This window comes from Lepidochelys kempii, chromosome 15, assembly GCF_965140265.1.
Source record: "Lepidochelys kempii isolate rLepKem1 chromosome 15, rLepKem1.hap2, whole genome shotgun sequence".
Lineage (NCBI taxonomy): Eukaryota > Metazoa > Chordata > Testudines > Cheloniidae > Lepidochelys > Lepidochelys kempii.
In genome coordinates, this window is record NC_133270.1 from 22,174,398 (window position 1) to 22,188,467 (window position 14,070).

Sequence of the window (14,070 nt, forward strand, 5' to 3'; positions counted from 1 at the left end):
TAACTGTTTTTCGATTTATAGCTGTTACACGTTGGAAATTTGCATTATAAATCTCTGTATAGGCTAAATAAGTATCATGTTTGTTTCCTTGGAATGAAATAAGTTTTTTATTTATTTTCACCATGGGAACATTAAGCCTTTTCTAGCCATTAAACAAATGGCTGAAGAAACATTTTTCATGGCCCCTGCTCTTTAAATTGTTGTAAATTCATTTTACACTTCTACATTCAAATGAGAAATGCAGATCAGATTTCTAAAGAAGAAATTCTCCAAGTGCAAAAAAGTGGAGTTGCTGAAACTGCAGAAACAATAAGTTTTGGCTGCTGCAAACAGATTCTGAATATTGCTCGTTTTACTTTGCACCTCTCTTGAAGTATCAAATGGATTTGTCTACTTGGCATACACCAAGTGTTTTGAGGCTTGCTGATGGGAAATCATGATCCTATTTTAGAACGTTAGGGGTTTCTATAAGCTCTAGGAAATATTTCTTTAAAAAGTTTGCAAAGTTTCTGAGGAGACTTTTGTGGTCCTTTAAAAAGTGGCAATGTTGTAATATATTCTGTCAAGCTGATAGGAGTTTTGCATCATGCAACCCATGTTTTTTAGGAATGGACAAGCACGCCGATTTTGAGTCTTCCTTAGAGGTTTTTAAGGTCGGGCTTGACAAAGCCCTGGCTGGGATGATTTAGTTGGGGATTGGTCCTGCTTTGAGCAGGGGTTGGACTAGATGACCTCCTGAGGTCCCTTCCAACCCTGATATTCTATGATACAGTTGGGGTAGGGACCAGGTCCGCTTGCATTTGTACAATACCTAGCCCCATGGGACAGATCCAGCTGGACTCTGGGCATGGGCAGTGGGTATCATAGCCTGAGGCAGGGCTCCCTAAACAGCCAGGCGTGGCCCCTCTCACACTCCCCCTCCTGCTCTTCCCCTGTGCCTTGGCCCCGGCTCAGGCTGGGGCTGGGGCCGCGCTGCCTGCCCTCCTGGTGCTCTGGGGCTGAGGGCTGGAGCCAGCACTCTGGGGCTGGAAGGGGGGAGGCTGGGGTCACGCTGCCCACCTTCCAGGCACTCCAGGGTTGGAGCCATGCTGTCAGCCCAGTGTTTCAGGGTTGGGGGCACTCACCTGGGGCTGGACCGGTGGCTGCAGTGGGGGGCTCTGGGCTTTGGCCGGGTGTGGGAGGGGGCTTGGGTGAAAGGGGCAGGGCTGGATTAGCCTCCCCCAGCCAGCGGTTCATGCTCTGCCCATGTCTCTGGGTTATTAAATGGTTATTAAATGATAACACTAATACTTGAAACTCTACCCAAAACTCAATCCAAATCTAAACTACCAATGCATCGGATTAACCTTATTTTTTATGCTGCTTTTCATTTTTACATTCCTTTGCCAGCACCTCTCTGCAGCCAGTGGTGAAATCCAGAAAAAGAGGCTGATCCCATGGATTCCTAGCTCACTTGAGAAGTGAGAAGAAATGTTAAAAAAACGAGGCGTCCCTGGGGCACCTTAGACTAAATTTATTTGGGCATCAGCTTTCATATTCATCATATTCCAAGTCATTCTTTGCAGACCAAAGAGAGTCAGATATGGTTCTGATAAGCTTTAGAATGGCAAGCTGCTTCTCAGAGCAAACTCATGAACATTTTGAGGTTCGCTCTCCACTAGCTGTTAACTAGGGGCAACTTTTCATTTTAGCAGCATATCTCATTAGTCAGATTGTTTGCAAAAGCTCAGTATAAACTCTCTCCTTCCCTAGGGCCTGCACTATACGGTACAGACTAGAAATCTCAGGCCACTCACATATTGGTTCCAGCTTAATACTGAGGCCTGGATTCTGCCAACGTAACTTTACTACCATGAGTAGTCCTATTGAAATGAAGCACGTGCACAAGGGAGTGCAGAAACAGGGCCTAAGGTCTTGGTTCTACAACTCTTATATGTGCCTAGTAGCTGTCCCATTGGCTTCGGTGGGACTACTCGTTAGGGGAAGCCTCCCCACCCCCAAGTGGGTGTAAGGTTTGCAAAATATCTATACAGTATGCAGGAGACTCTCTGTGATGCTTCAGATTAAAGAAAAAAATTAAATCATTTGGAAATTTAGTTGCAAACCTCCCGGAGATTCTGGTTGCCAGAAAAATATCTTCTGTTCTGAGAGCAACGCTACGCCCAAGACTGATGGGCCTCATGCTGCAGACTGGCTGTCCTTAGAGACATTTACCTTTGTGTGACTTGTGATTTCAGAATATCGGAAGGGTTTGGGGACTGGTTGGGGGAAAGGGGGGGCCTTCTTCTTTACCGTTCTTTTGTAAAATTCTATTTCCCGCTCCCCTTAAAGATCATGAGGTTGCAGGGGCAGACTCTGGCAAGGTAGCTATCAAAAGTGTAGGAGTTTTTTTCCTTCTTTAGATACTGCTTTGATCCCAAATAAAGTGTCTGTTCCTTTAAATAGTGTGAAGAGCCCTTTTTTATCCCCGTTTAGATGAGAGAGATCGGTGCTTCCCCTCTCTCTATCCTGAGAGACAGTAGGGGGAGTCGTTGTGGTTTCGATCGTACTTTGTTTCCTTCCACAAGTGAAATCAGGTCAGGCTCAGAACCCATAGCATGAGCTATTTAGATAATGAGAAGTTAGCACTCAGGGGGCTTTGGAAGCCTTTAGTTCATAAGAACCAGTTGAAATCAAGGAGCTCTTGTTCTATGGGATATTCCTTGATTCAGAGGCCTGGTTTTGAAAAGCTCAAAACCTTTCCAGGAATGAGCAGTGCCTTGTAATTAGGAATGGAAGAATGCAGGAGTCAAATTGTGCTCTTTGTTTCCCTTCGTGTAAATCAAGGATAACTGTAGAGAAGACAATGAAGTTACACCAGGGTAACCGAGAGCCCAATTTAGTACTGTGTTTCTGAGTCAAAATGTAGTCCTATAATCTGAACCACAATCCTTAAAATGTATAAGTAATGCATCAAACAGGTAATATTCCTTTTGGAATAAATGTGGCAATAGTGATATAATATAATATTATTCACTTATATAGCTCATTTCATGTAAAGAACTCAAAGCACTTTGCCGACAGCTTTACTCTTTGAGATAGGGTAGCTCTGTATTATCCTCATTTTACAGACGGGGAGACTGAGACACAAACAGGTGAAGCAACTTGCCCAAGGTCACATGGCAAATCAGTGGCAGAGTCAGGGTAGTTTCCAGCCTCACCATCCCAAGCTCTAAGAACGAGACACACTGGTTCTCATTCTCCATTGCCCTGCTCTCTTTGTGGTCACTTACACCAGATATGAGTGGTTGCATTTTAAACTCACTCTGCTGTGGCATAACCAACTATACGAAGTGCAGAGCAGTGGAGACTGAGGCTCATTGCCTGTGTTTATATGGCCCCAATTACCACAGTATCTGAGCACCATACCGTCCTTAGTGTATTTATCCTCACAACACCCAGGGGAGGTACAGAAGTACTGTTTTTTCACCATTTCACAGATGGAAAACTGAGGCACTGAGAGGCTAAGTGACTTGCCTAAGGTCACTCAGGAAGTCTTCGGCAAAGCAGGAAATTGATCCTGGATTTCCCAGGTTCTAGACTAGTGCCTTTACCACTGCACCATCCTTCCTCTAATTATGTAAGCACTGTTTTCTCTGACGTTTTTGTAGAATGCCAATGGCTACAGAATACCGTCTGGAGCAGGGTTCCGATGGTTAAAGGACAAGGCTTAAAACAAGGTACTTTCAGGTGACCAACAGGGCTGTTAACTGAGATCAGTGTGAAGAGGTCTCCTAAAGTACCGACTACTAAATCCTAGGCACGTGCATGCTCATACTGTGTGGAATCTCCTCCGGGTGTCATCCTCTAATATAATAGTGAGCTGTAGCTCACAAAATCTTATGCTCAAATAAATTGGTTAGTCTCTAAGGTGCCACAAGTACTCCTTTTCTTTTGGCGAATACAGACTAACACGGCTGTTACTCTGAAACCTGACTGATATTCACTGAGTGGCAATCAGGGAAGGGGGAGTACCCTAACAGCTCTGATGACAGAAGGGAGTTTGTCACCAGAAGTTCTCTGTACAGAATCAGGGAAACTCTTGAAGCACAGAGCTACTGCCATACATGTGCAGTGGACAGAGCACTGGACTGGGAGTCAGGAGACCTGGATGCTATTCCGTGGCTCTGCCATTGGCCAGGCGTGTGATCTCAGGAAAGTCACCGCCTCTCCATTTCTTTTATCTGGTTAAACTGTACGTTCTCAGGAACTGACTCTCACTCTGTGTACAGCACATAGCACAATGGGTCCCCAAGCTCAGTAGGACCTGGCGCTACTATAATGGAAATAATAAATATCAGTAATAATTAATAATGAACAGTGGGTTAAAGAAGAGGGCATGCTGAGTGATGGGATCTAGCACTCATCCAAGTCAGACCAGACACATCACCCGCTCCATATATTACTGGCTCATACTATTTTAAAGATCAGGGTTCCCGAGTCTGCTCCTCAGCCATCCTCAAGAGAATGATTTTGTGCCTTCTACCCCATCAGGCTGGCTAGACCCTTAAAAACAGACCTCTCATTATCCTGCAACAGTGCGTTAAAACACCACACCTGGCTAATATCATACAGTGCTGCGTTGCTACAGTGTTCTGGGCATTGCTATTGAGTTCTATATGGGGAGATCAGACACATGTAAATGGAAATCCTGGCCCCAAGGAAGTCAATCCCATTGTTTTGACTGGGGTAAGGATTTCACGCCCAAGTGTTACCTTGCGCTTGGTGCAATTTACTGTACCCTTGTCCCATCCTCTGTGCCAGCAATTCTTGGGAGGTCAGTGGAAAATTAACACAAGCTTCATTTTTATAAGGATAGGTGAAGAAGAGGAGAGCTGGCGTCTGATGACAGAAAGGGGGGCGAGGAGGAAGCGTCTAAACCAAGGGTTTGTTTGGTCTTTTAGGAAGCTGAGATCCTGAACACAGCGATTCTCACTGGGAAAACTGTGGCTGTCCCTGTCAAGGTGGTCTCAGTGGAGGAGGATGGGACCGTGACTGATCTTCTAGAATCCGTGGAGTGCAGATCGTCTGATGAAGATGTAATTAAGGTGAGAACCTATCATTTAATTGAGGGAAGGCCACATCCCTGCAAGAAACACTGCCAGTAGTGTTGTCTGACCTGCCAGGGTCTGTTCTGTGTGTGGCTAGTTTAATCCGTTCCTGACTATCCTTCCATTAAAAGGCAAAGAATTATTATCATCATTGTAATGTATAGACCAATGCACTGGACCTATTAAAACACACTGAAAACCCCAAATCTCCACCCAGCATCTTGGGGTGTGTTCATCAAAAATAAAAAAACAGATAGGGAGGCCAGTGATTGACAGGACACAGCAGTGTCCTGACCACACCTCTGCACCTGTAGGTCTATCTTAGCTCTACACCCACAGATGATTCCTTTACACTGGGATGACTCTGTCTTGGCTGGCTATGCTGGCTTCAGGGCAAAGTTAGCACAAACTCTGATGCAGGGGAAACTCTTACCTAAGGACTTTGTATTTGCCTAACTTGCAGTTCTCTCACCTCGGTGTAAATCTGGAGTAGCCAGGCTGGGGTTAATGGCATTCCAGCATGGTAAAAGTGAAAGGGCGAAATTCTGCTCTCATTTCAATGCGGTTGAATCAATCAATGGGGCTACACTGGGGTAACCAACAGCAAAATTGGTCACTGAAAGGCCAGAAGACAGTGAAAGACCGTTTGTGTATTGGTAAGTGTAACTTACACCCCCTACCCTCTTATTAGCTGCTTTCTCCTGTTTCATCCCTCTCTTCCAATCCCACAATGGGCGTGTCTACACTGCAGCTGGGATCAACCCTCCCAGCCCGAATAGACGGACCTTTGTAACAGGGCTCGCACTAGTGTGCTAGAAATAGCTGTGTGGACAGTGCATCAATGCAGAGGCTTTGGCTATTCACCCAGCTCAAGCCCACTTTACTCCCTGGGTCCAAGATCAGGTGGCTAGCTCAAGCCTCCACTGCTGCGTCCAGATAGCTAAGTTTAATGCATTAACGCAAACCCACCAGTGCAAGTCTGTCTCCCTGGGTTGTGTGGCTCACTCCCAGCTGCAGTGTAGACATACCCACCAAGAGACTGGAAGTGGAGCTGTACCCAGTGAGAAAGTTACACCAGTTTAGGCTTAGGCTCAGACTTGCTTGTGCTGTGTAACTCCTACTACTGTTCACCTTTTCTCTGGCCCCTTGTCTCCAGCTGAAGTTCATTTGATTTCTTGGTCATTCCTAGCTTCTCTGCTTGAAGGGAAAGTAAACATATGTATTAAAATGGACACAGCCTTGAGAAATGCATCCAGAGATAGCAAGTGCTGTGAGCCTTATTCTGCTGAGGACCAGAAAATGAAAATGAACCTCCATGTGATGGGAGGAAAATTGTTTTGCAAGTGAAGTGCCTCCCACTCATAGGTGTGATTTGGAAGAAGAAAGAAAAAGAAGAAAAATTTGTGACAAATAAAGCACAAACACCTACACATGAGAAATTACCCAATCTATATGATGTCTTTATGAGAGAAAAACACTGAAGCATGATCCAGTTTCTTTTGCCACTGATCTCTAAGCATGGTAATCTGACTTTCAGGACTTTCTGCATTAGTGGACTGGTCCTGCAAACCTTTGGGCATGCATGTCACTTTTCACACAGGGGTCTGACACACAAGTGTAAAATGACTCCCATGGTTTTCAGGATCAGGCCCCAAATGTGTAAGAAAAAAATGCAGCTAATAAACTCAGTGCTTTCTACATCCCTTCAAGCCACGCAGCATGCATGTCCCAGTTGAACTGTCACCTCTGAACTGAGGGCACCATGTGACCCCTCAAGTTCAACATTTCCTTATTTCAGTTCTCAGCATTCACAACTGCTCTACTTTAGAATAAAAGCAGCCTGTATTCATTCTCCATTCCTTTTTTTTTTTTAATTTTCACTCACTTAACCTGCCAGCACACTTGTTAATGCTTGAAATGATTTTAAAAAAGAACTAGATAAATTCATGGAGGATAGGTCCATCAGTGGCTATTAGCCAGGATGGGCAGGGATGGTGTCCCTAGCCTCTGTTTGCCAGAAGCTGGGAATGATCAACAGGGGATGGATCACTTGATGATTACCTGTTCTGTTCATTCCCTCTGGGGCACCTGGCAATTGGCCACTGCCGGGAGACAGGCCATACTGGGTCAGACCAAAGGTCCATATAGCCCAGTATCCTATCTTATGTTCTTATGATTGCCTCAAGACAAAAGGTTCAGATCTGGCTTTTGAAGATAAAACTAGATGATCCTAATAGTCTTAAAATCTGTAAATCTATGTAGTGACATCTCAGTCATAGAGGCCTTGATCATGAAAGGTGCCGAGTACCCTCAACTCCTGTTGACTACAAGCCCATCTCTAGAACAGTTACTCTTCTGGCTTCAAAGGGATTAAGCACTTCACAGGAGATAGTCAGATTGGGCCATATTTTTTTTTCTCATGGGTTCACAAGCCTCATTATGCATGTACTGTAATGCACTGTGATGTGCTATAAAGAGTTGTAGATTTCACCATCAGCTTTCTGCAGAAGTGAAATGGCCATTTGGTTTATTTAGTGTGGAATAATATAACTATGAATACTAAACGTTTTTAAGAAACCCAGCATATCCCATTTAGTTGGTATATGTTAATGGACAAGGGGAGACCATGATAGACAGTGCTGGAGAGAGACGATGGTGTGAGGTGGGTACAAGAAACCTAATAACAGAATGACAACAATATGGGTTTGTCTGGAGTTTGCCATTATCACCTCAGATACTCACAGCTGGCTGTCCTTACAGACAGGCTTCTCTAGAAGAGAAAATGAGATAGACAGCTAAAAATTAGCACTAAAACCAGGCCAGCTAAAAGAAAATTCCTTTGTGAATCCAAAGTTGTTGGTTTTTAAAAATGTTTTTAAACCTAATCCATCTGGCAGCCAATGGGCCTTAATCACTAAGGGCCTCTCCCTGAGCTGGTGTAAATCAGCCTCATTCCAATGACTTCAGTGGAGTTGCGCCAATTTACACCAATTGAGGATCTGGCCCTGTGTGAAATTTTCCTCAGTCAAAGGTTGACGGGAACATTGCGTTCTCTCAGCTGCGCATTTTCCCATTTTAATTTGGATGCACACACTAGCGGGATATGTTTAGCTCCAAATCTATCCTCTCTGGGCCCCATTAGCTGATATGTCTTTCCTAGTGGACATCTTGTGGCATTGAAGTGAGACTGAAAGCTCCATTTTGTTCCAGTGGGGAACACCAGCAACTGGAGGCTTTGCTTAATATTCCTTGACGTGAGCCCTTAAGACCAATGCAGGTAATCAAATGTTACTGTCAGAGGAGCAACCTGCAGGGAGCTTCAAGTTTACCTCCAAGTTAAGGAGGGAAGAAACAAGGTAACTAAACAGCTTGAAATGCATAGAGCTGTAGATGGTGAAAAGTGACTTTTGTTAGCCATATTTCAACTTTTCTGTCAGGGGATTGTAACGAGAGCTGTAGAAATAACTGATTTTTCAGTTTGCTGGCAATTCTGAAAAATCAGGGGGAAATATTGTGCCATATCGGCCCAAACAAAAAAATATCCTTGCCCCAAAAAGCTGAAAATTTTTTGTTTCAGGTCAAACAAAATTTTGTATTTTGATTACGTCGAAACATTTCATTCACCTGTAATGAAACAATTTTGAGTTTTTTTACTTTTTAAAAATTATTTTAATTACATTGCAGTACATTTCAGAGTAAAAAGTCATTTTGAACTGAGAAATCTAAATGTTTTAATTCAAAAACATTTTTTTTTAAATATTCAGGTTTTTTTCAACTGAAACATTTTGTCAAATTCAGCAAAAAGTCAGAAAATGTTTCAGCTGGCCAAGTCTGTATTTTTCAGTGAAAAAAAATTTTGGCTGAAAAACTTTGCCTACCTCTAATGGTAACATTTACACCCATTCTACTTGTTTTAGGCCACTGCATCTTCACAATAATACCTTGTACAGAAGATGAGGCCAAGCAATTTGAAAGTCCAGCATGTTATATGTTTCCTTTTTAAAATCTACACGGGGTTTCCATTTATCTTAACAGTTGAAAACCCAGCCATCATGCTGGTGGCTTCTGATTACACATGCCTTTCTGTCTCTCTTAATCCTCTTTTTTTTCTGCTTCTGCAAGATCCTTCTGAGTCTGGTAAATCTGCCACTGATTTAAAAAATGGATTTGTTTAACGTAGGTTCAGAAAGAAAAATTACAAATTAGTTGACATGTATTGCTTAGCCATTGCCACATTCTTAGCTTATGTAAATGAAATCAATGATGTTAAGTCAGTTTTCATCAGCTGAAGATCTGGCCCCACTTCCTCTGTATGGTGATATTTATAAAGAATGTGTTTGCACTTTAAAGTGTTAATAAAGAGGCAGTGTGGCTACGAATAAGTGGGTGGGTGTGAAGCCACCATATCTCCTGTGCCATTTCAAAATTAGACTGGACAGTAAAATGTAGAATACACAGTGATCCTTATTAAATAGCTAACATTTGCCAACCGTACCACAGTAGTTTCCAGCGTTTAGAAAAAGAAATAAATGCAACATCCCAGCAAACAATCCTACATCGGCAGAGGGGTAGGCAAGACTTGGGTCCTTTTCATCTTTAATTTCATCTAAATCTGAATCCTAGTAAGTTAGTGGACAGCCTTGTGTTGTCTGGAAAGTGCATAGGGACCCATTGAGATTAGCATGCTGCGCTAGTAGCATCATCAGAGCTGAAATCTTAGAGTCCAATTTTTCAGTACAGGCCCAGGGAAACACAGCGTATCGCTACACTGCAATAAAACACCCCTGGCTGGCCCGTGTCAGCTGACTCAGGTTCACAGCGCTTGAGCTGCAGCCTATGAAATTGCAGTGTAGACGTTGAGGCTTGGGCTGGAGTGTGGGCTCTGGGCCCCTGCAAGTGGGGAGGGTCCCTGAGCCCAGGATCAAATGTCTACACTGCATTTTTATAGCCCTGTGAGCCTGAGTCAGCTGACACAGGCAAGCCACAGGTGTTTTATTGCAGTGTAGACATACTCACAGAGACACATACCCACAGCGTATATCCAAGGGGGCAGGTTCTAATGGATCACTACTACGAAAGCATCGGGGAGCTGTGGGGTGGAATAACTCAGCGGATTGGTAGTGGCACACAGTGTCCAAGAATGTAGCCCAGTGACTGAAAATTGTTGATTATGAGACAGACTTTGAAATAAGTAAGTGGTTGGTTCAGTTCAGTTCTTGGTACTCAAGGCAGGGTCCTCATCCTTGTACTTATCTTTAAAACACGCAAGGAAATGTTTGGCACTATATGAATAACAGAATAATATAACCCAGCAAGTGTCTGTGTCCCAAAAATCATCCTTGCAACTTCCACTCTTCTTAGCGAGAGACCAGGAACTGAATGGGAATAGAGACGACTAGCAATGGTCCCTGAGGCTCAGACACAGTGGTGGGGTGGGGTGGGTGGTCAAGCTTGCACTGCCATTGTCTGTTCTGTAACTGATCCAAGGCTAAAGTTGGGACTTCACAATCCAGGATTGTCAATCTAGCACCTTCCACCAGCATTTAATTCACTTTGATTTGGACTGGGTGTGATTTTAAAAAGTGGGGACCCTGGGATTAGGTTTTCACTATTCTACACTTAGCACTTGTACAATGCTTTATGTTTTCCATCTTCTGTAAAAACAACAATAAGTCTGGAACATGCCTCAAAAGAGAAGCAAGTAGTATGGTCTGAAGTAAATAGGATGAAATTCAATAAAGACAAATGCAAAGATCTCCAATTAGGAAGTAAAATCAGTTGCACACATATGAAATGGAAAATGACTGCCTAGGAAGAAGTACAGCAGACAGGGATCTGGGGGTCATAGTGGATCACAAGCTAAATGTGAGGGAACAGTATAACACTATTGCAAAAAAAGCAAACATCATTCTGGGATGTATTAGCAGGAGTGTTATAATTGTAATCCTTCTGCCAGGCGGAGCCAGCAGCAACCAGGGCCGGGTTCAATATGTAGAGGTTCCTTTCCATCGATACAACACAGAACCGGCTCGAGCCCCCACCTAGTAACCTGGGAAAATTATACACCACAGCTTGATGCCTCTGAGAGGCAATACTTCACCACTCATAAGCACAGAGTCTGAGTGTAGAAATGAAACTTTTAATAAAAGGAGGGAAGTAACTCTATGTTAATTTGGGAAAACACCGGAAACAGGGTTCATAAACATAAACCATGAGCAAAAGAGACACCCCCAAGTAAGATGGGCAGTGTCCTTTTCCCCTCAGGCTCTTAAGTCGAGCAACCCACAATGTGCCAGTCCCTTCTCTGCATCCCACTCACAGTTGCTGTCTGTGGTCAGTGCAGACCTAGAGTTCAGAGGTGCATCTGCAGATTTCACCTCCCACCCTTGGTGGAGGTAAGGAGGCACCCTATTTGCTCCACTGCTTGGGCACTCGCCCGCTGCCCTGCTGGCTGCTTCACTGTGCCTCTCCACCAGCCGCCCTGCTGGCCGCTCACTCTGCTGTGACTTCTGCACATCAGTCTCTTAGTGATTTTCAGTTCTTTGCAGGCTGGGCAAAAACACTGCCCCATCTCAAGTGATTTCAGCTCTCAGTGATTGAGCATTTAAAATAACAAAAGAGGCCCCTAATGAAGCCTATTTAGCTCTTTCTTTGAACAGTGATGAGGAACAGGTTAAACCAGTTAGGGAGGACCTTTGGGGAGGGTTCACAACCTCCTGACTGGGACACCTGTTCCCATCCCTTTTACTTTCACAGGGCTCTGGCATTTGAGTCCCTGGCTTAATGAGGTTCTTTCATCTGAGGGTGACCCCCCCTCATCTGAGGGTGACCCCTCCCCCCGATTTGGGACAGGTTAAGCACAGTCCTGCTTCCCTGTATTCCTACAATAATTACAACATTGGTCACCATATTTCACTACCCCTGCATTCAGTACTAAAGTGATTTGTAACCCAACACCAGCCAAAACTGATTACTTTGACACCTCTCTATCTGCTGAATATCTAAGCAGAGTAGGAGCAAACTGTATTTACATAAACACATCGAAAGTCTAGCTTTCAGGGGAGCGTTCATTCAGACCCTGCTTACATAATCAAGACACAAGGAGTAATTCCTTCGCTCTACTCCACGCTGATTAGGCCTCAACTGAAGTATCAGTTGTATAAGTAGGGGCATAGCGAGCAGATCGAGGGACGTGATCGTTCCCCTCTATTCGACATTGGTGAGGCCTCATCTGGAGTACTGTGTCCAGTTTTGGGCCCCACACTTCAAGAAGGATGTGGATAAATTGGAGAGAGTCCAGCGAAGGGCAACAAAAATGATTAGGGGACTGGAACACATGAGTTATGAGGAGAGGCTGAGGGAGCTGGGATTGTTTAGCCTGCAGAAGAGAAGAATGAGGGGGGATTTGATAGCTGCTTTCAACTACCTGAAAGGGGGTTCCAAAGAGGATGGCTCTAGACTGTTCTCAATGGTAGCAGATGACAGAACGAGGAGTAATGGTCTCAAGTTGCAGTGGGGGAGGTTTAGATTGGATATTAGGAAAAACTTTTTCACTAAGAGGGTGGTGAAACACTGGAATGCGTTACCTAGGGAGGTGGTAGAATCTCCTTCCTTAGAGGTTTTTAAGGTCAGGCTTGACAAAGCCCTGGCTGGGATGATTTAACTGGGAATTGGTCCTGCTTTGAGCAGGGGGTTGGACTAGATGACCTTCTGGGGTCCCTTCCAACCCTGATATTCTATGATTCTATGATTCTATCATGTCCAGTTCTGGGCACCACATTTCAGGAAAGAAGTGGGCAAATTGGAGAAAGTCCACAGAAGAGCTACAAAAATGATTCAAGGTCTAGAAAACATGACCTATGAGGGAAGATTGAAAAAACTGGGTTTGTTTAGGCTGGAGAAAAGAAGACTGAGAGGGGACATGATAACAGTTTTCAAGTACATAAAATGTTGCTACAAGAAAGAAGGAAAAAAATTGTTTTCCTTAACCTCTGAGGATAGGACAAGACGCAAGAGACTTAAATTGCAGCAAGGGAGGTTTAGGTTGGACATTAGGAAAAACTTCCTGTCAGGGTGGTTAAGCACTGGAATAAATTGCCTAGGGAGGTTGTGGAATCTCCATCACTGGAGATTTTTAAGAGTAAGTGAGACAAAAACCTGTCAGGGATGGTCTAGATAATACTTAGTCCTGGCCATGAGTGCAGGGGACTGGACTAGATGACCTCTTGAGGTTCCTTCCAGTCCTACTATTCTAGGATTATTGTTCAATTTTACCTATCTGAAAACTGAGACACAGAGAAATTAAGGCCCCGATCCTGCAAAGACTCACAAGTGCTTAGTTTTAAATCTGTGAGTAGACTCATAAAGTTCAGCAGGATTACTTATGTGCTTAACATTATGTGCATGCATAAATCTATGCAGGATCAGAGTGTAGGTGACTAGACCATGGCCAAATAGTGATCAGAACTGAGAAGTTTCTGGCTTCCACAAACATCCCATAGACCTCAGTGCCTTGGCAGCAAAAACCCAATTTCTGCTGGCTTAGTTAAACCTCCATGTATCACATTGTATCATCACTGTATTTTCAGTACACCTGCTGTACTTCAGACTTAAGACCCTAGTGCATGTCAGAGCCACACTCATAACAACAGAAGGAATTACAAGTGAAATGAGCTCAGGTGCACATGGCCCTCTGTACCTCATAAGACCTATGAGAGTTTGGTCCAGGTAAAGAGGCAGCACAGGGTCTATCTGCAGCTCACTGTGCTATGATGTGGTAGGCTTCATGCCAGTTGCACAAGCAAAGGGTCACCCTGCAGGTCCATGGCTGAGGGATGAATTTCCCAGTGCCTGCATCTATCCTGCCCAAATTCTGATCTCTCAAGCTGTGAGTGGATAGTGAATAGTGAATTTCATCCCAGGATCATTGCTTACTTTTTTATCAAACCACCTCTGTAGAAACAAGGCCCAAATTTGTTCT

The 14,070-nt window shown here is 44.0% G+C and overlaps 1 protein-coding gene across 2 annotated transcripts in view; it reads left to right on the forward strand.

The window, feature by feature from the left end:
* TMEM132D (transmembrane protein 132D) overlaps window positions 1–14,070 on the forward strand; it is a 387,025-nt gene that overhangs the window by 323,369 nt on the left and 49,586 nt on the right. For both annotated transcript variants that reach the window (XM_073312908.1, XM_073312909.1), the window contains one exon: window positions 4,944–5,087. In XM_073312908.1, the coding sequence (XP_073169009.1) occupies window positions 4,944–5,087 (144 nt within the window). The remainder of the gene's footprint in view (window positions 1–4,943; window positions 5,088–14,070) is intronic.